Source organism: Porites lutea, chromosome 2 (genome assembly GCF_958299795.1).
Source record: "Porites lutea chromosome 2, jaPorLute2.1, whole genome shotgun sequence".
NCBI lineage: Eukaryota > Metazoa > Cnidaria > Anthozoa > Scleractinia > Poritidae > Porites > Porites lutea.
The window spans coordinates 4,549,670-4,562,710 of NC_133202.1; the positions used below are offsets into that span (position 1 = coordinate 4,549,670).

The window sequence follows — 13,041 nt, forward strand, 5'->3', positions numbered from 1 at the left end:
ACTGTCACGCTTGTCACACAAGGTTTGCCGTCTTCTTTCCTCCGCCGTCTTTTTGCGTAAGTTCACTAATAATCGGGTATAAGACTACCTACACTCAGCGCTTACATGTGACATTTTCGCCTTGACTCCTCACTCTTAGCCTGCTTACAGTCACCAATTTTTCCGCAAGATCGTCGGGAACGAGCGCCTCCGTTACGGGCAACCATCTTGGTTTCAACTGCGTCGAGGGGGTCCTGGGGCGAACGTCTAAGTAGATTTGGTACTGCGTCGCACAACAGTCTAAATATCTGATATAGACTAGACTGCAAAACAGTCCGTATTTTTGCGTATTCAAGTACGAAGAGTCAAACAAACGGTCTGGAGAGAGGCTGAAAACGGAGAGCGGGCGTAAAAGTGCGCGAGGCTCTTACGCTACACTACACCGATTTTGAGAAAAGAAAAAACGACTGTTTTGCAGTGTAGATATAGACATTTTATATCGAGTTCTCTATCTGGGTTGACGTCTCGAGTGACAGGTCGGGCTACAGTATGCATGCGCGAGGTAGCTCCACTACGAAAAATTCAAGCCATCAAGGTGAGTAAGGGTTGATTTCCAGTGGCGCATAATTCTTACGTGCGTAAAATTTACGCTCCCAAATAAAATAAAAAGGTCGCTCGTAAGCGTAAAAGTTGAACCTCGCTCAACTTCTCTTTTAAGCTCAGCACTTTTTATCTTGCCTCTATTTTATTTAAGTGATTAAAATTTACGTGCGTTAACGTGCGTAGCCAAAAACACATCAGTGGAAATCAACATTAAGGGTAAAATCATGGTGTGTACGAGTGATCGTTGTAAATACTACTCAGAACAATCAAATTTTTCTTAAAACAAAACATATAAAAAAAGCCATTTATATGACACGCTGTTACAATATAAACACTACCTGTCACGGTATATCCACCACTATCACTGTCAACGGAGAGCTTGAGCAGCCTTCTCTCACGCAACACACTTATGTTATGCCACTGCCCGTCGCCCACGTTCACACCGGTCAGCTGTACTACTGCTGGACGGCCTCCTCCCTTGCCTGATCCTAGGGTATACGTGACAATCAGCTCCCTCTCCCCATCTCCCTCAATATCGTACGGTACCACCTAATCAAACAGGAAATAAGAGCAAACGTTTACACTTACAAATGTCTTTAATACAGTTTACTGTGTGTTTTACTGTTTTGATTACTTTTGCCGAGCTTTGTAACTGGTCAAATCAAAACAACAGACCAAATTCTCTGCTCAGTTCTATTCCCCATTCGCCAAGTGAAAGAAAACTGGGGCGAGTTGGGTTTTGCAAAGACTTCTGGGACTGTTAATCGGGACAAAGGAAAAAAATTGGCCAATAGCTGACCGACGCGTCCTCCAGTAACAATCCCAGAAACAACTGCGGGACGCATTTCGCTTTGTCGTTTCTAAAGTGGCGAATGTAGATCATGTTACGATACTCGAGCAAGTATTGTCTTTTACAATTGGTCATATTTGTGTCCGCATGCACGTTACAAGTAGTGTCTAGCCAATCGGAGAAAACTTACTAATTCGTAACCAATCAGAAGCAAGGTGACGATGAAATCTCCAAGGACATCGCACGCGGTGCTCGTCTTTCCCCTTGGAGTTCTGATTGGTTGGTTGCTCGGTTAACTTTACTTGGAACTTTAAAGTCGTTTTATGTTTTCTGAAATCTTCCTCAACAAGAGAGGAAAAAGCTCTTTATATTTTCTTGTCATCGATCAGCCCTAAAAAACTGAAGGCTGGTAAGTTTCGTTTGCTTTAATTACCACAAAGAAAAGATTAGGCAATAATAAAATAAGTAAGAAATGGTCACCTTTAAAGAAGAGAAACGGCCCTCCTCACTTCCTGAAGTGTACATCAGTATACCGCCGTTGGGGTCACGCGTTCGGATCTGCATGCGAATCTTAGTCTCGCGCGGGTCATATTCGAACTTACGCAAGTAGAATAGGTACTTGGTGAAACTACCAGCTGCGTAGTTCAGCGCGCGAGTTTCTGAAGCAAAAAGAAACGCAACATAAATATCGGCAACCCAAAATAACATTGATAAAAAATAGTATACAGCGTTTTGACACTGGTTACATATTGCAAAATATATAACTAACTTAATCCTTTCACTGCCAGAGTGTTTGATGGAGCTTTGTAAGGTGACTCTAACTTTTGAGTCTATGGACGAAATCTTATGATGTGACCATTCAAATGAAAGCTCTCTGCCTGTACTTTCACATGATACTATTTGTTTGTCAAAATTTTAGAAAATGGAATTTGCAAATTTGGTCGAAATTTGCCTTTGGCCACATTTGGCAGTGAAAGGGTCAAAAGCATCAATGCTGGTGGCCTACAAGAAACTGAAGCGTTACACAGATTTCGTGTCATCAAGCACTGGGAGTGATCCTCTTAGGGTATTGCACTTTCCCTTAATTCCTGACCGTTTGCCTTTTGCAGTGACTGCGAATCTGATTCTAAGCCATGTCTTCCCAGATAACCGAAGCGCACTGTGCTATGTTGAATGAGTTTGGCAATTAACTAAGTTCACACGCGACACGAGTCCTGCATTTGGTTTCAAGGAACGATGTTGAATGCGTCTCGCATGAAGACATAGACATAGCCTGCGAAAACATCCGTTTCTCCTCGCTCTTTGCGACTGGGGACGTTTCGCGCGGAGGAACGTCTGCGACTCAGCAGCAGAAATTCCATACTGATGACGTAAAATCTGTCCGGAATCCGGTCGGAAGCACTGATTGGTCGACGGAGTAGTTTCATTGTTTTAGCTATTGTTTACGAATGACAGACAAAAGACAAAAGGCCACAAAGGTCAAATATAAACGCGAAGAATCTCTAACAAAACAGTCAATATTTGTGGAATATGGTCTTTTCTAGAAGAAGCATTTGAGTTTTACTGGAGCTCGTTAGCAGATAAACACAACACTTTACTAAAATCGACCATAGACTCGTAAAATGGGACAAATTTATATTTGGAACCCCATGACTACCGGATTTATTATTTAAACATTGATTTGCGTCATATATCAGTATGGACTTTCTGTCACTGAGTCGCAGACGTTACTCCGCGCGAATCGTCTCAGCGGCGAAGAGCGCGGAGAAACGGATGTTTTCGCAGGCTAACATAGACAGTGAGTTCAGAAAAAACGAGAAACATAAAATATTCATCGGGACAGAAAGAGATTCCGGCCCTTCATAGGCACAACGACAGGCTCAATTGTACACCGAATCTGATAAGTTTATAGAATTCCTGAAAATCTCGTCAAATTGTAACAGCCGCCCGGTTAGTGCACAAAGCGCCGCGTGACATCTGCCGGCAAACAGTTACACTGTCAAGTCTTCTCGGATAATGAAAATAAACCATAGTTTCCGTAACACAACCGTTGAACATATTATTAATTCTGTGCGACGTTAAAGAACCCACATACCGATACAGTTCGTAAAGAAAACTGGTGACCTAGTCCAGGTCTGGTAGTCTATCGCAGATTCACATTGATATTACCGGAAATGTACAACTCATTACTTTGCTAAATGGTAAGTCCCCCAACCAGTGTTGTACATTATTGATGAAAATCCCTTACGAGGGTGAATAGGTTGAGTTTGATCGTCCGGGTGAATGTAGTCCTATATAGCACTGTTGTTGTTGACAGTGACTGACGTTTCGACAACATGTGCGGTAGTCATCTTCAGAGTCAAAGTGAGTTGTATCACGTCAGTTGATGGTATTATACTCTGGTTATTGATCTGATTGGTCAATTACGTCGCGATGTTATTGGTCGTCTGTCAGTCAAGCCGTGATGTTATTGGCTATGAAGACTCTTCATCAGTAATTGGTGCATTTCGATCCGTCTATTGTCACAGTTAAACAGTCGTCTATTGTTAGTAAAATTGTCAGTTCCCCAGTCGTTCTCTCGTAGTTAGTTTTGCTTTACAATTTACAATGTGTAATTGTTTATCTTACTCTGTCCACACGTGCGACCAGCGCGGCCAAAGGGACAAGAACACGTGTAACCAGTCCATGACGGCACACATGTAGCACGACGGTGGCACTGGTGTTGCTGACAGTGTTGGTCCATCATTGGACACCTTTCTTTCGTGCCATTCTTGAGAGATGGGTTCTTCAAGTCGTAGTACTTTCCCTGACTGATAACATTTCGGATACAGCCTTTGTAACTAGTGGTGGTAAGCTCAGGATAGCGAAGTTGTTTGTTTGATGTTCCACCGAGCTGCAGCGGACCGTTTAAATTCAGCATTCTGAGGATAACAGAAGCCAAAAAAGGGGAAAATCAGTGATTTCTATGAGTCACTTACAAAGACGTAATACTTTCTGACCAAAGTTTAAAGTTTGAGTAAATGGACGAAACCCTATGGTGTAACCACTTAAACAAAACGTCTTAAGCAGTACTTTTACACGGTACAGCATATAGTTCTCAACTTTCCGTCTACCTGTTGACAAAATCCTATGACGCGACCATTTAAATAAAACCTCTTCAGTAGTACTCTCAAATTGCACCATTTGTTTAGTATGTAGCTCCACCTTTTGAGGCCGTGGACTACATCCTTATTGTGATCACTGAAATAAAACCTCTTCAGCAGTACTTTTGCCTGCTTCTATTCCTTTTCGCTATAATTTACCAGATACAATTTTGAATTTCTTGGGGGCTGAATTTTGGTAAACGACGAGCACGCAAACGCCTAGAACGTTCCAGAACCCGCAGACCATTTCTTCCGGCCCTTTTGAAAGGTCTGGCTATATAACGTCATGCTAAAACCATTAGGAGAAAAGCTATAAAAATCGTTGTCCAACCAACAAAAAGTGCATTTTATATGAATGTTATTGTATTTAGCGCTTAAGTACCAACTGAGGCCTTTTTACGTGGTCATCCGAGCCACGCGACGGTCTCGCCGTTTGGAGGGCAAAGGCGGTACCTTCATTTCTAGTTATTTTAAGACCCTGAGTATTGGTCCGGCCCCTGAAATCGAACCAATGACCTCCTGCTCTGCAGTCGAGCGCTCTACCAACTGATCTAATCCTGCTGCGGTTGAAAATAACTCCATCTAAGAAATGATTTACTAGATGATGTTTGACAGTCAGGTAGACTAAAACCGACACAACTCTTGAAGAATTTTATAGCGTCTACATACAAAGTCCTAGCAAAGCTTTAGATAGCAGTTACTATTTCTTACTTGTTCTTAACGCTTTTCAATCTTGCTGAGGATGAACACCCCGATCTATCTTCCACGCCTTTGGCTTGTGTCCTCGTCAATGGAGCATCTCGACACTTGTCTACTATGATACGAACGAGCTAAAGGAAAACAATTAACACTTAAAAACTAGTTTACAAGGGAGGCAATTCATTTGGCTCGGCTCCGCGTCAGGAAACATTTAGATTCTTGGGAAACAAAATTAACCTGTTTCTCGAAAGACTTGTCATTAAGTGATTTGATATATAGCCCGCACAAAGAGAATCTCATGTGTACAATTTTAACGAAGTAAATCTACGCGAACGGTCAACTTTTAAGTGAAATGTTACCCTCTGGCGTCATAGATTTTGCAACGTTGCCCGCTCAGAGAATTTCGGAGGGAAACAGTTTCATTGTTAGATGTCATGTGACCTTGAAGTAAGCAAAGAGAGCGTGCACTAACGACGTGGAAAATTTTCCAGCTACGTAACGATAAAGGATAACGCACTCCAGCCTTTCCTGCTGCATTTGATGTATTTCTTTCACAAGTTATTTGCTCGCCTCCACAAGGCTCTGACGGTGTTACAAAAACTACTGAGGCTAAATAAAAAGTTAAATAAACCCCTCCAAAAAACAACAAAAATAGCAAAAAGGTGTTTACCGTCTTATCCCTGAACACCTCTACATGATGCCACTCGCCATCATTCAGGGCCATTCCACTTGTCACACCAAGGCGCACTACATCGTTTGGGTCCCCTAGAGACATGGAAACAAGGATCTTCCCTCCCGACAGCTCCACAGTGATAAAATCGTGCACGTCCCCATTCCCCACGGGACTGGTTGGTCCTCCATATAATAACAATCCATTTGCCTCTCTTGAAGCAAACTCCAAGGAGAGTGACCCCTCAGTACACTGCTGGGGAGGGGGTAGCCATATCCACTCTCCAGGCTCAAAGCTCCGAGCGGTAAGCTCACAGTTAGGACCATCGTAACCACCAAAACAGCGGCATATGTATCCTACAGAGACATAACAATAAACATCGTCAAAAAAAAAAAGAATACATAGCTTGCACTGCAGGCGTTTTCTTCGGTCGCGCAAAAGTTTTTGCTCGCGAAAGCGCCATGTTGAAACTTCCTAAAAAGAGGAGGAAATGGGGCGAGTCAAAGGGAGCGGGGAGGGGGCGGGGAGGGGGCGGGGAGAGAGAAGAGAAAACGGCGTATTTTTTTCTCCCCTCCACCTCCCTCCTTTCGCCCTCGCACCTACCCTAAGGGTTACTACAGTGTATACCTACCCTCCCCAATCTTCCACTGTCATAAAATCAAAGATGGGGGCTACAACAATACGAACACGAAGAAGGTTTCGCCCACCCAAAATACGCCTGCACTGCACGCTACAAGATACAAAGAATGATATATTTTTCCCGTTTTACAAATTTACAAGGCAAACCCTTTGACAAGAGTCTAAGAAGTTCTTTACGCCTCCTTTCACTCTCTTTGTATAGGCGTTAAGGTTAACCAACTTACTGCTTGCAAAAACAAAAAACTATTTTAAAAGTTGTTTTTCAGTGTTTTTAATGTATTTTTACTTTTAGTTTGTTTATTGTTCTTTTTGCGAAGTCTCGTCACTTAGATTTGTTTTGCTATGGATATTAACGCATTCCATTAAAAAAATACTGTAGTCTCTGAGGTCGTAATCGGTAGAAATCTCCCCACGACAAGAAGGTTCTCATCTAAGCACTTAAGAAGCGAGAAGGGAACTGGAGCCGAAATGCGTCGCGCAATTATTTATGGGATGGTTACTGGGGACGCGCCGGTCAACCATTGGCCAACCTTTTTTTGACTGTTCCTAGTGACAGTCCTAGATCAACCAGGCCCAGTTTCCTCGCTCCCAAAGTGGAGAATAAGCTCTATACACTCAACTTTTAAGAACCTACCCTCAGGTATCTCGACGCACGTGCCTCCGTTCAAACAGGGCTTTGACCCGCACGAATCGGTCTCCTTTCTGTTTCCATCACAATCGCCACACCTTGCTGTCAGAATCGCCACAATAGAAGCAAAGGAAGTCTTCTTTACAGAAATAACTTCCACTTCTCCATTCGCTACCAACACATTCTCACATCCACCCGACTCACACGTCTCGTACAGACACTCATCCACGCCAATAACCGATACATTCACGTGAAAATCCTGGAGCGCCTTAGATAAGTTGGGCCTGCTGTTTTTAAGGATAGCGGTCATCCTCTCTGGGGCGTAATAAGGGCTTCCATGCGCCGAGAAGCGCACGTCAACCGCGTTGACAGTTTTTGGTGCATTTTGAACGCTAAACAGATCCACATTTTCTTCGTTCGTCTGAAGAATGCTTGCCACAGACTCCTTAAAACGCGGTAATACAGTCGTTACAAAACCTTCGCGTTGCACGCCGCTGAGTCTTATAGCCATGCTGTTACGTATGGCGTCAGAAGTCACTTCCTTTACCTCTATAGTTACCGAGCATATGACGTTGGCAAACGAACCGCTAACATCAGATACTCTGGCTGTCAAAAAGTACCTCCCTTTTGGGGGATTCGGACGGCTCACTATCATCCCAGTCATTCGTTCAACCGTGAAATAATCGGAGTCGTTCGTAACTACTTCGTAGATTCTTCTGTCGTCGGTGTCTTTGTCGACCACATACACCTTCCCCACCCTCCCACCGGGGAATTTGCCCTGGTATGAGTTGAGCAGCAGCTGTAAGTTGCCAGGGGAATGTGGGTTATCATTAGCGTCTGAGATGTGTACAAAAACCCTGGTATCAGAGCTCATCTTTGGCGTTCCACTGTCCGAAGCCCGTATTAGTAACGTGTAAATATCCAGTTTTTCCCGGTCAAACTTGGTTTTGGTCGAGAAATCTCCCGTTCGGTTGTTAAGTGCGAAATAGCCATCCTCGTTACCGCTGACGATCTCAAAAAAGAACGGACCTTGGTTTAACAGATCACCATCTGGGTCACTGACGCTGATTTTTCCGATGGTCTGGGAGGGCGCGGTGTTTTCTTTGACACTGAAGTGGAATTCGGATGGATGGAAGGTGGGGCCATTGTCATTGACGTCAATTAAGGTGACTTTCATTGTGGCATGACCGTATAGCTTGGGAGATGCTTGGAAAACAAAACAAAAGAGCATTAATTAATTTATCCACTCATTAACTCATTATCTTTTACTTAAGCGCGAATAATTTATTTTCTTATAGCAAAAGCACGGCGAAAACGAGACTATTTTCTCCTGGGGACATTTTTGAAACATATACAAAATGAACCTGTTCGGAAGCGATCCTCTGCAGCTCCAGTCTGGCTCAAAAACACTAGCTCTGCTGAAAAACAGATAAAATAACTTTGTTCGCAACATGAAAAGGTAAACTTAAAGCCCTCACAAGCCACAAAACTCACAAAAGCTCACGCCTTTTTGATTTTCTGATTGGACTGAGTTTCATGCGAAAACGCGGGTGGCATAACGCTCGTAATTTTGATGCTTCGTTCAATAAATACATATTTGAACTCGAAGGCGCAAACCAACTTAACAAAATCACTTCGTTTTTTCCACAAAATCGTTTGTGAACCAAAAAGCTTTTTGCACCAATTTTTATACAGTTCCTACCTATATTGGTGGCTCTTATAGTAAGCAGATAGCTCTCCTGGGTCTCTCTGTCTAGCCTTTTATTCACATACACGTGCCCATCGTCCTCATCGATACTGAACTGTCCATCGGGATTCCCCTCAAAAATCGAATACTTGAAGTCCTTGTTTGTCCCCGTATCTGAGTCACGGGCGGTTACCGTCATTAGATATTTTACAGGGACGATATCCTCCCGCACTTTAGTCCCGTATCCCACGGGACTGAAAACCGGTGGGTTATCATTGTAGTCTTTAATTTGGATTGTTACTTCAGCCGTATCAGAGAAAGAAGGGTCGCCTGAATCACGCACCTAAATGAAGACCATAACGATAAAGTTAATTGACTTATTAGTTGCTCTTTCAAAAATTCTCTGATCTGAATGGTTACAAGCAATTTATTTTAGCATTTATACTACTGCATGAGAAATTTCTGCAATTTGATTGGCCTAGATCAGTGGTATTTCAGCTTAGTATAAACAAATAATAGCATGATTTGTATGTGATATTTGGCATAAATACAACTTGTGATACTTCAAAATTGTAACAATTTCGAAATATCACTCGTGGTATTTATGCCAAATATCACTACAAATCATGCTATTACCTATACTAATGGGACAGTTAATTTTCAGTGGTTTTTCGCCTGACGACGAAAATTTGTTTTTCTCATCTTTTACAATAATTAGTGACAGAAATCACAATATACCAACTGGAAAATTACAACTTGCTACAAAAATCAATAAAGTAATTAACTTCATAGGGGATACACACTTACTGGTAACCAAGTGGTTCACACGGTTGCGGAGGTTCGGGAGGGAAAAGGCTCCCCTTCCATATTTCTGCGCGTCTTGTTTTCACCTCTGACCTGCCTTGTTTTCGCGACCTCTCTATTATCTGAGAGTCTGGCACAGGCTATGCAGCCTGCTAAACATTGCTTAGCATCGGCGCAACAAAATTCAGCAAGAACGCAGCCACCTGGACAATCATCTTCAAGATACTTATGAGTTATGTCTTTTTGTACAACGAAACACTCACCAACACTTTGAGGTGATATTCCTTCTTAGTCTCGTAATCTAAACTCCTGGCCACTCGCAACTCTCCCGTCCCCTCTACAATGCGGAACATTCTGCTACTGTCCTCCTCCCCCTTAATATCACTGTCTATGATACTGAACTTCAGCTTAGCGTTTATTCCAATGTCTCCATCAGTTGCGTTAAGCAACATCACAGAGGAATCCACAAAAGCGTTCTCGAGGACACTCGCTTCGAACTTTTCCTTCACAAACCGAGGGGCGTGGTCATTGGCGTCCGTGACCCTGACCTTAACTTCGGTTTGACCCGAAAGCGAAGGTTCACCTCGATCTGTTGCACTGACAATCAGTCGATATTCATCGCGTGATTCTCGGTCAAGCGTCGCAAGCGTGGTGATTAGGCCCGAATGAGCATCTATTTTGAACAGGCCTTCCGAATCGTCCAGAAGTTGGTAACTCAAGACAGCGTTTCCGTTCTCGTTCGGGTCGTCATCGTCAACCGCTAACATAGTCATGACTTCTTTACCCGGTAACTGATTTTCCTGAACGCCTCCTTCGTACTCACCATCCGGGAACCTCGGCGGGTTGTCATTTTTGTCCCGGATCCTAACCTCGACGTCGCACGACCCAGTCCTCCTCGAGCCGGCGTCTGAGTAGGGATTATCCGTAGCGAACGCAAGAAAAACATAACGAGCTTTACCCTCTCGATCAAGAGACTTAGTTGTTCTCATAACCCCTGTCGAGGCATCAATTTCAAACGCATCTCTACCCTGACCGCTTATAGAAAATAAAAACTTTCCACCAGGTCCCAGGTCTTTATCGGTAGCGGACAGAGTAGTCACGTAACTACCGTTGGCTTGGTTCTCGTACACATAAGCTATATATGAATTATTGGAAAACTTTGGGTTGTTATCGTTGACATCTTTAACAAGTATGTTAACCACAGCCGTACCAGCGTTTCTGCCATCTTGTGCCCTTATAATAAGTTGATAGTAGTCCTGTGTCTCCCTGTCTAATGAGCTAACGACAACAATCTGTCCTAGATCCTTGTTTATCGCAAAAGCGGCCCCCTCGTTCCCCGCAGTGATGTAATATTGAACTTTGGCATTGTTTCCGATATCATCGTCTACTGCCGTCACTGATAAAATACGTGTCCCTCTGGCCATATCTTCAAACACACTCACGTTGTACACGGGCTGCTGAAACGCTGGCGTCTGGTCATTCTTGTCGCTGATGATGACATCAACAAGACAGCTGGAGGCTTTTGGTATGTCGCCACTGTCACGTGCCTCGACAATTAAAGTGTAGCGCCCAGTCCTCTCCCGGTCGAACACCTATGTTTTAACAAATAAATACTAATACAGTTATCATATGCACCAGCAATTATTAAGATTTTAAGTCTGAGACACTTGACGCAATGTTAGGGAGCTTAAGCAAGGACGATGGCGACACCAACGAGAAAGACAAAAAAGCAATAGGTTTAGATTGGCAAAACAACAACTTTGCACGTGCATCACGCTGTTTTGTACATTTCGTTACCGTCGCTGCACGACTACAACGTGAAAGTGCCTAATTTTACGTTTTGTCGAGGACGTGAACGAAGACGACTTTCTTTTCCTTTTCCTGAACTTTGATACCGTCCTTTAGAATTCAACTCCAGAAATATTTGCCAACATTTGACGAATTAAACGAGATGAAATAAGCGCGATAAAGTTTGAGGCAGCGCGAATTCACTTTTTAAGGGACGTTTTCGTCGACGCCGCCGTCGTTGTTGCTTAAGCTACCTATTAGTAAAACATACCCGCCCCCTTCCCTTTACTCTACTGGTATGAGTGGACGGGAGGGGAGGGGAGAGGAGGACGGGACCAAGAATGCGTATAAACTATTCGCCACTTAAGAAACGAGAAGGGGACTGGGCCGAGTTAATATTCGCAAAGACTTCTGGAATCGTTTTCCCAGACGCCTTTGCGAAAGTTAACTCGGCCCAGTTCCCTTCTCGGTTTTAACGTGGGGAATGCGCCAAAACCATTGACGCAGCTTTGGTACTGATAATCTTAAGAAGAGTGTTGTTTGATACAAATCATATAGGAGTAAGTTTTCAAAAATTGTGGTGCTGCTTCAATAGGGGAGTGAAACACGAGAATTTTAGTTTTATCAATGAAATGATAATTAAAGTTTAGCAACGTAAAGAGATTATATTATGCAGTGGCAAATTACTAAAAAATTTAGTTCAAATTAGTAAGACTCTCTTAACAGCTGATTTTTCACCTTTTTGGTTGAAATTAGTCCAGTGACTGGATCAATGTCAAAGGAGGCGTAGCTTTCCTCCCTTAAGAACTTATAAGACACTTGTCCATTCTTTCCTTTATCGGCGTCAACAGCTTTCACTTCAATAACAGAGCTACCCACTGGAGAATTCTCAGCAACCTGACCCTCATACCGAGAGACCGGGAATTCAGGCGGCGAGTCATTTACATCTTCAACAAAAATTTCGAGCCGCGTAAACGCCACCAGCGGCGGGTTTTGGGTATCCTGTGCACGGATATGGACGGTGTGGTTGGCAGCTTTTTCGTAGTCAAGAGTCCACAGGCTTCGTACGATGCCTTGGATGTGATCGATGGAAAAAGGCTGCGGATGATTCACAATTGTGTAGAAAATCATGTTGTTGGGGTCAAGGCTCGTGGCATGTACGCTCGTCACATTCTGTTGTGGTAACACGTCCTCGCGCACACGCGCGGTGTACACACTTTTGCTGAATTTCGGCGGATTTTTTCCGGCTTTGTACACGTTAATGACAACATCCGTCCTGGATTGCTTGCTAGGGTTTCCATTGTCATGAGCGATCACCGAAAACCTGTATTTTGAAGATTTCAGTTTTGTTCTTGCAGTTATTACACCAGAGGTGTTAGAAATCCTAAATTGCAAGTTGGGTCTTTCAAAGGTGTAGGTTATAAGGGCATTACTTCCGGCGTCCATATCGGTGGCGCTTACATGCAGTACGATCTGGCCCTTCTCTAGGTCTTCATTGACGTTAGTTGTGTAAGCCTGATTGCCAAATATGGGCGAGTTGTCGTTTACGTCATTTATTGTTATCTCCACCTGGCAAAATCCCATGAGCCTTTCCGCCTCTTGACGACTGGA

At 43.4% G+C, this 13,041-nt stretch overlaps 1 protein-coding gene across 1 annotated transcript in view; it reads right to left on the bottom strand.

Annotated features, from left to right (window-relative positions):
• LOC140927484 (protocadherin-like protein) overlaps positions 1-13,041 on the bottom strand; it is a 38,629-nt gene that overhangs the window by 3,538 nt on the left and 22,050 nt on the right. The window contains exons 12-20 of the mRNA XM_073377145.1: positions 12,169-13,041; positions 9,906-11,234; positions 8,854-9,181; positions 7,158-8,357; positions 5,885-6,240; positions 5,227-5,345; positions 4,001-4,293; positions 1,853-2,031; positions 921-1,131 (exon numbers count right to left, since the gene is read on the bottom strand). The exon at positions 12,169-13,041 is cut by the window's right edge and continues 183 nt beyond it. Coding sequence (XP_073233246.1) covers positions 921-1,131; positions 1,853-2,031; positions 4,001-4,293; positions 5,227-5,345; positions 5,885-6,240; positions 7,158-8,357; positions 8,854-9,181; positions 9,906-11,234; positions 12,169-13,041 — 4,888 coding nt within the window. The remainder of the gene's footprint in view (positions 1-920; positions 1,132-1,852; positions 2,032-4,000; positions 4,294-5,226; positions 5,346-5,884; positions 6,241-7,157; positions 8,358-8,853; positions 9,182-9,905; positions 11,235-12,168) is intronic.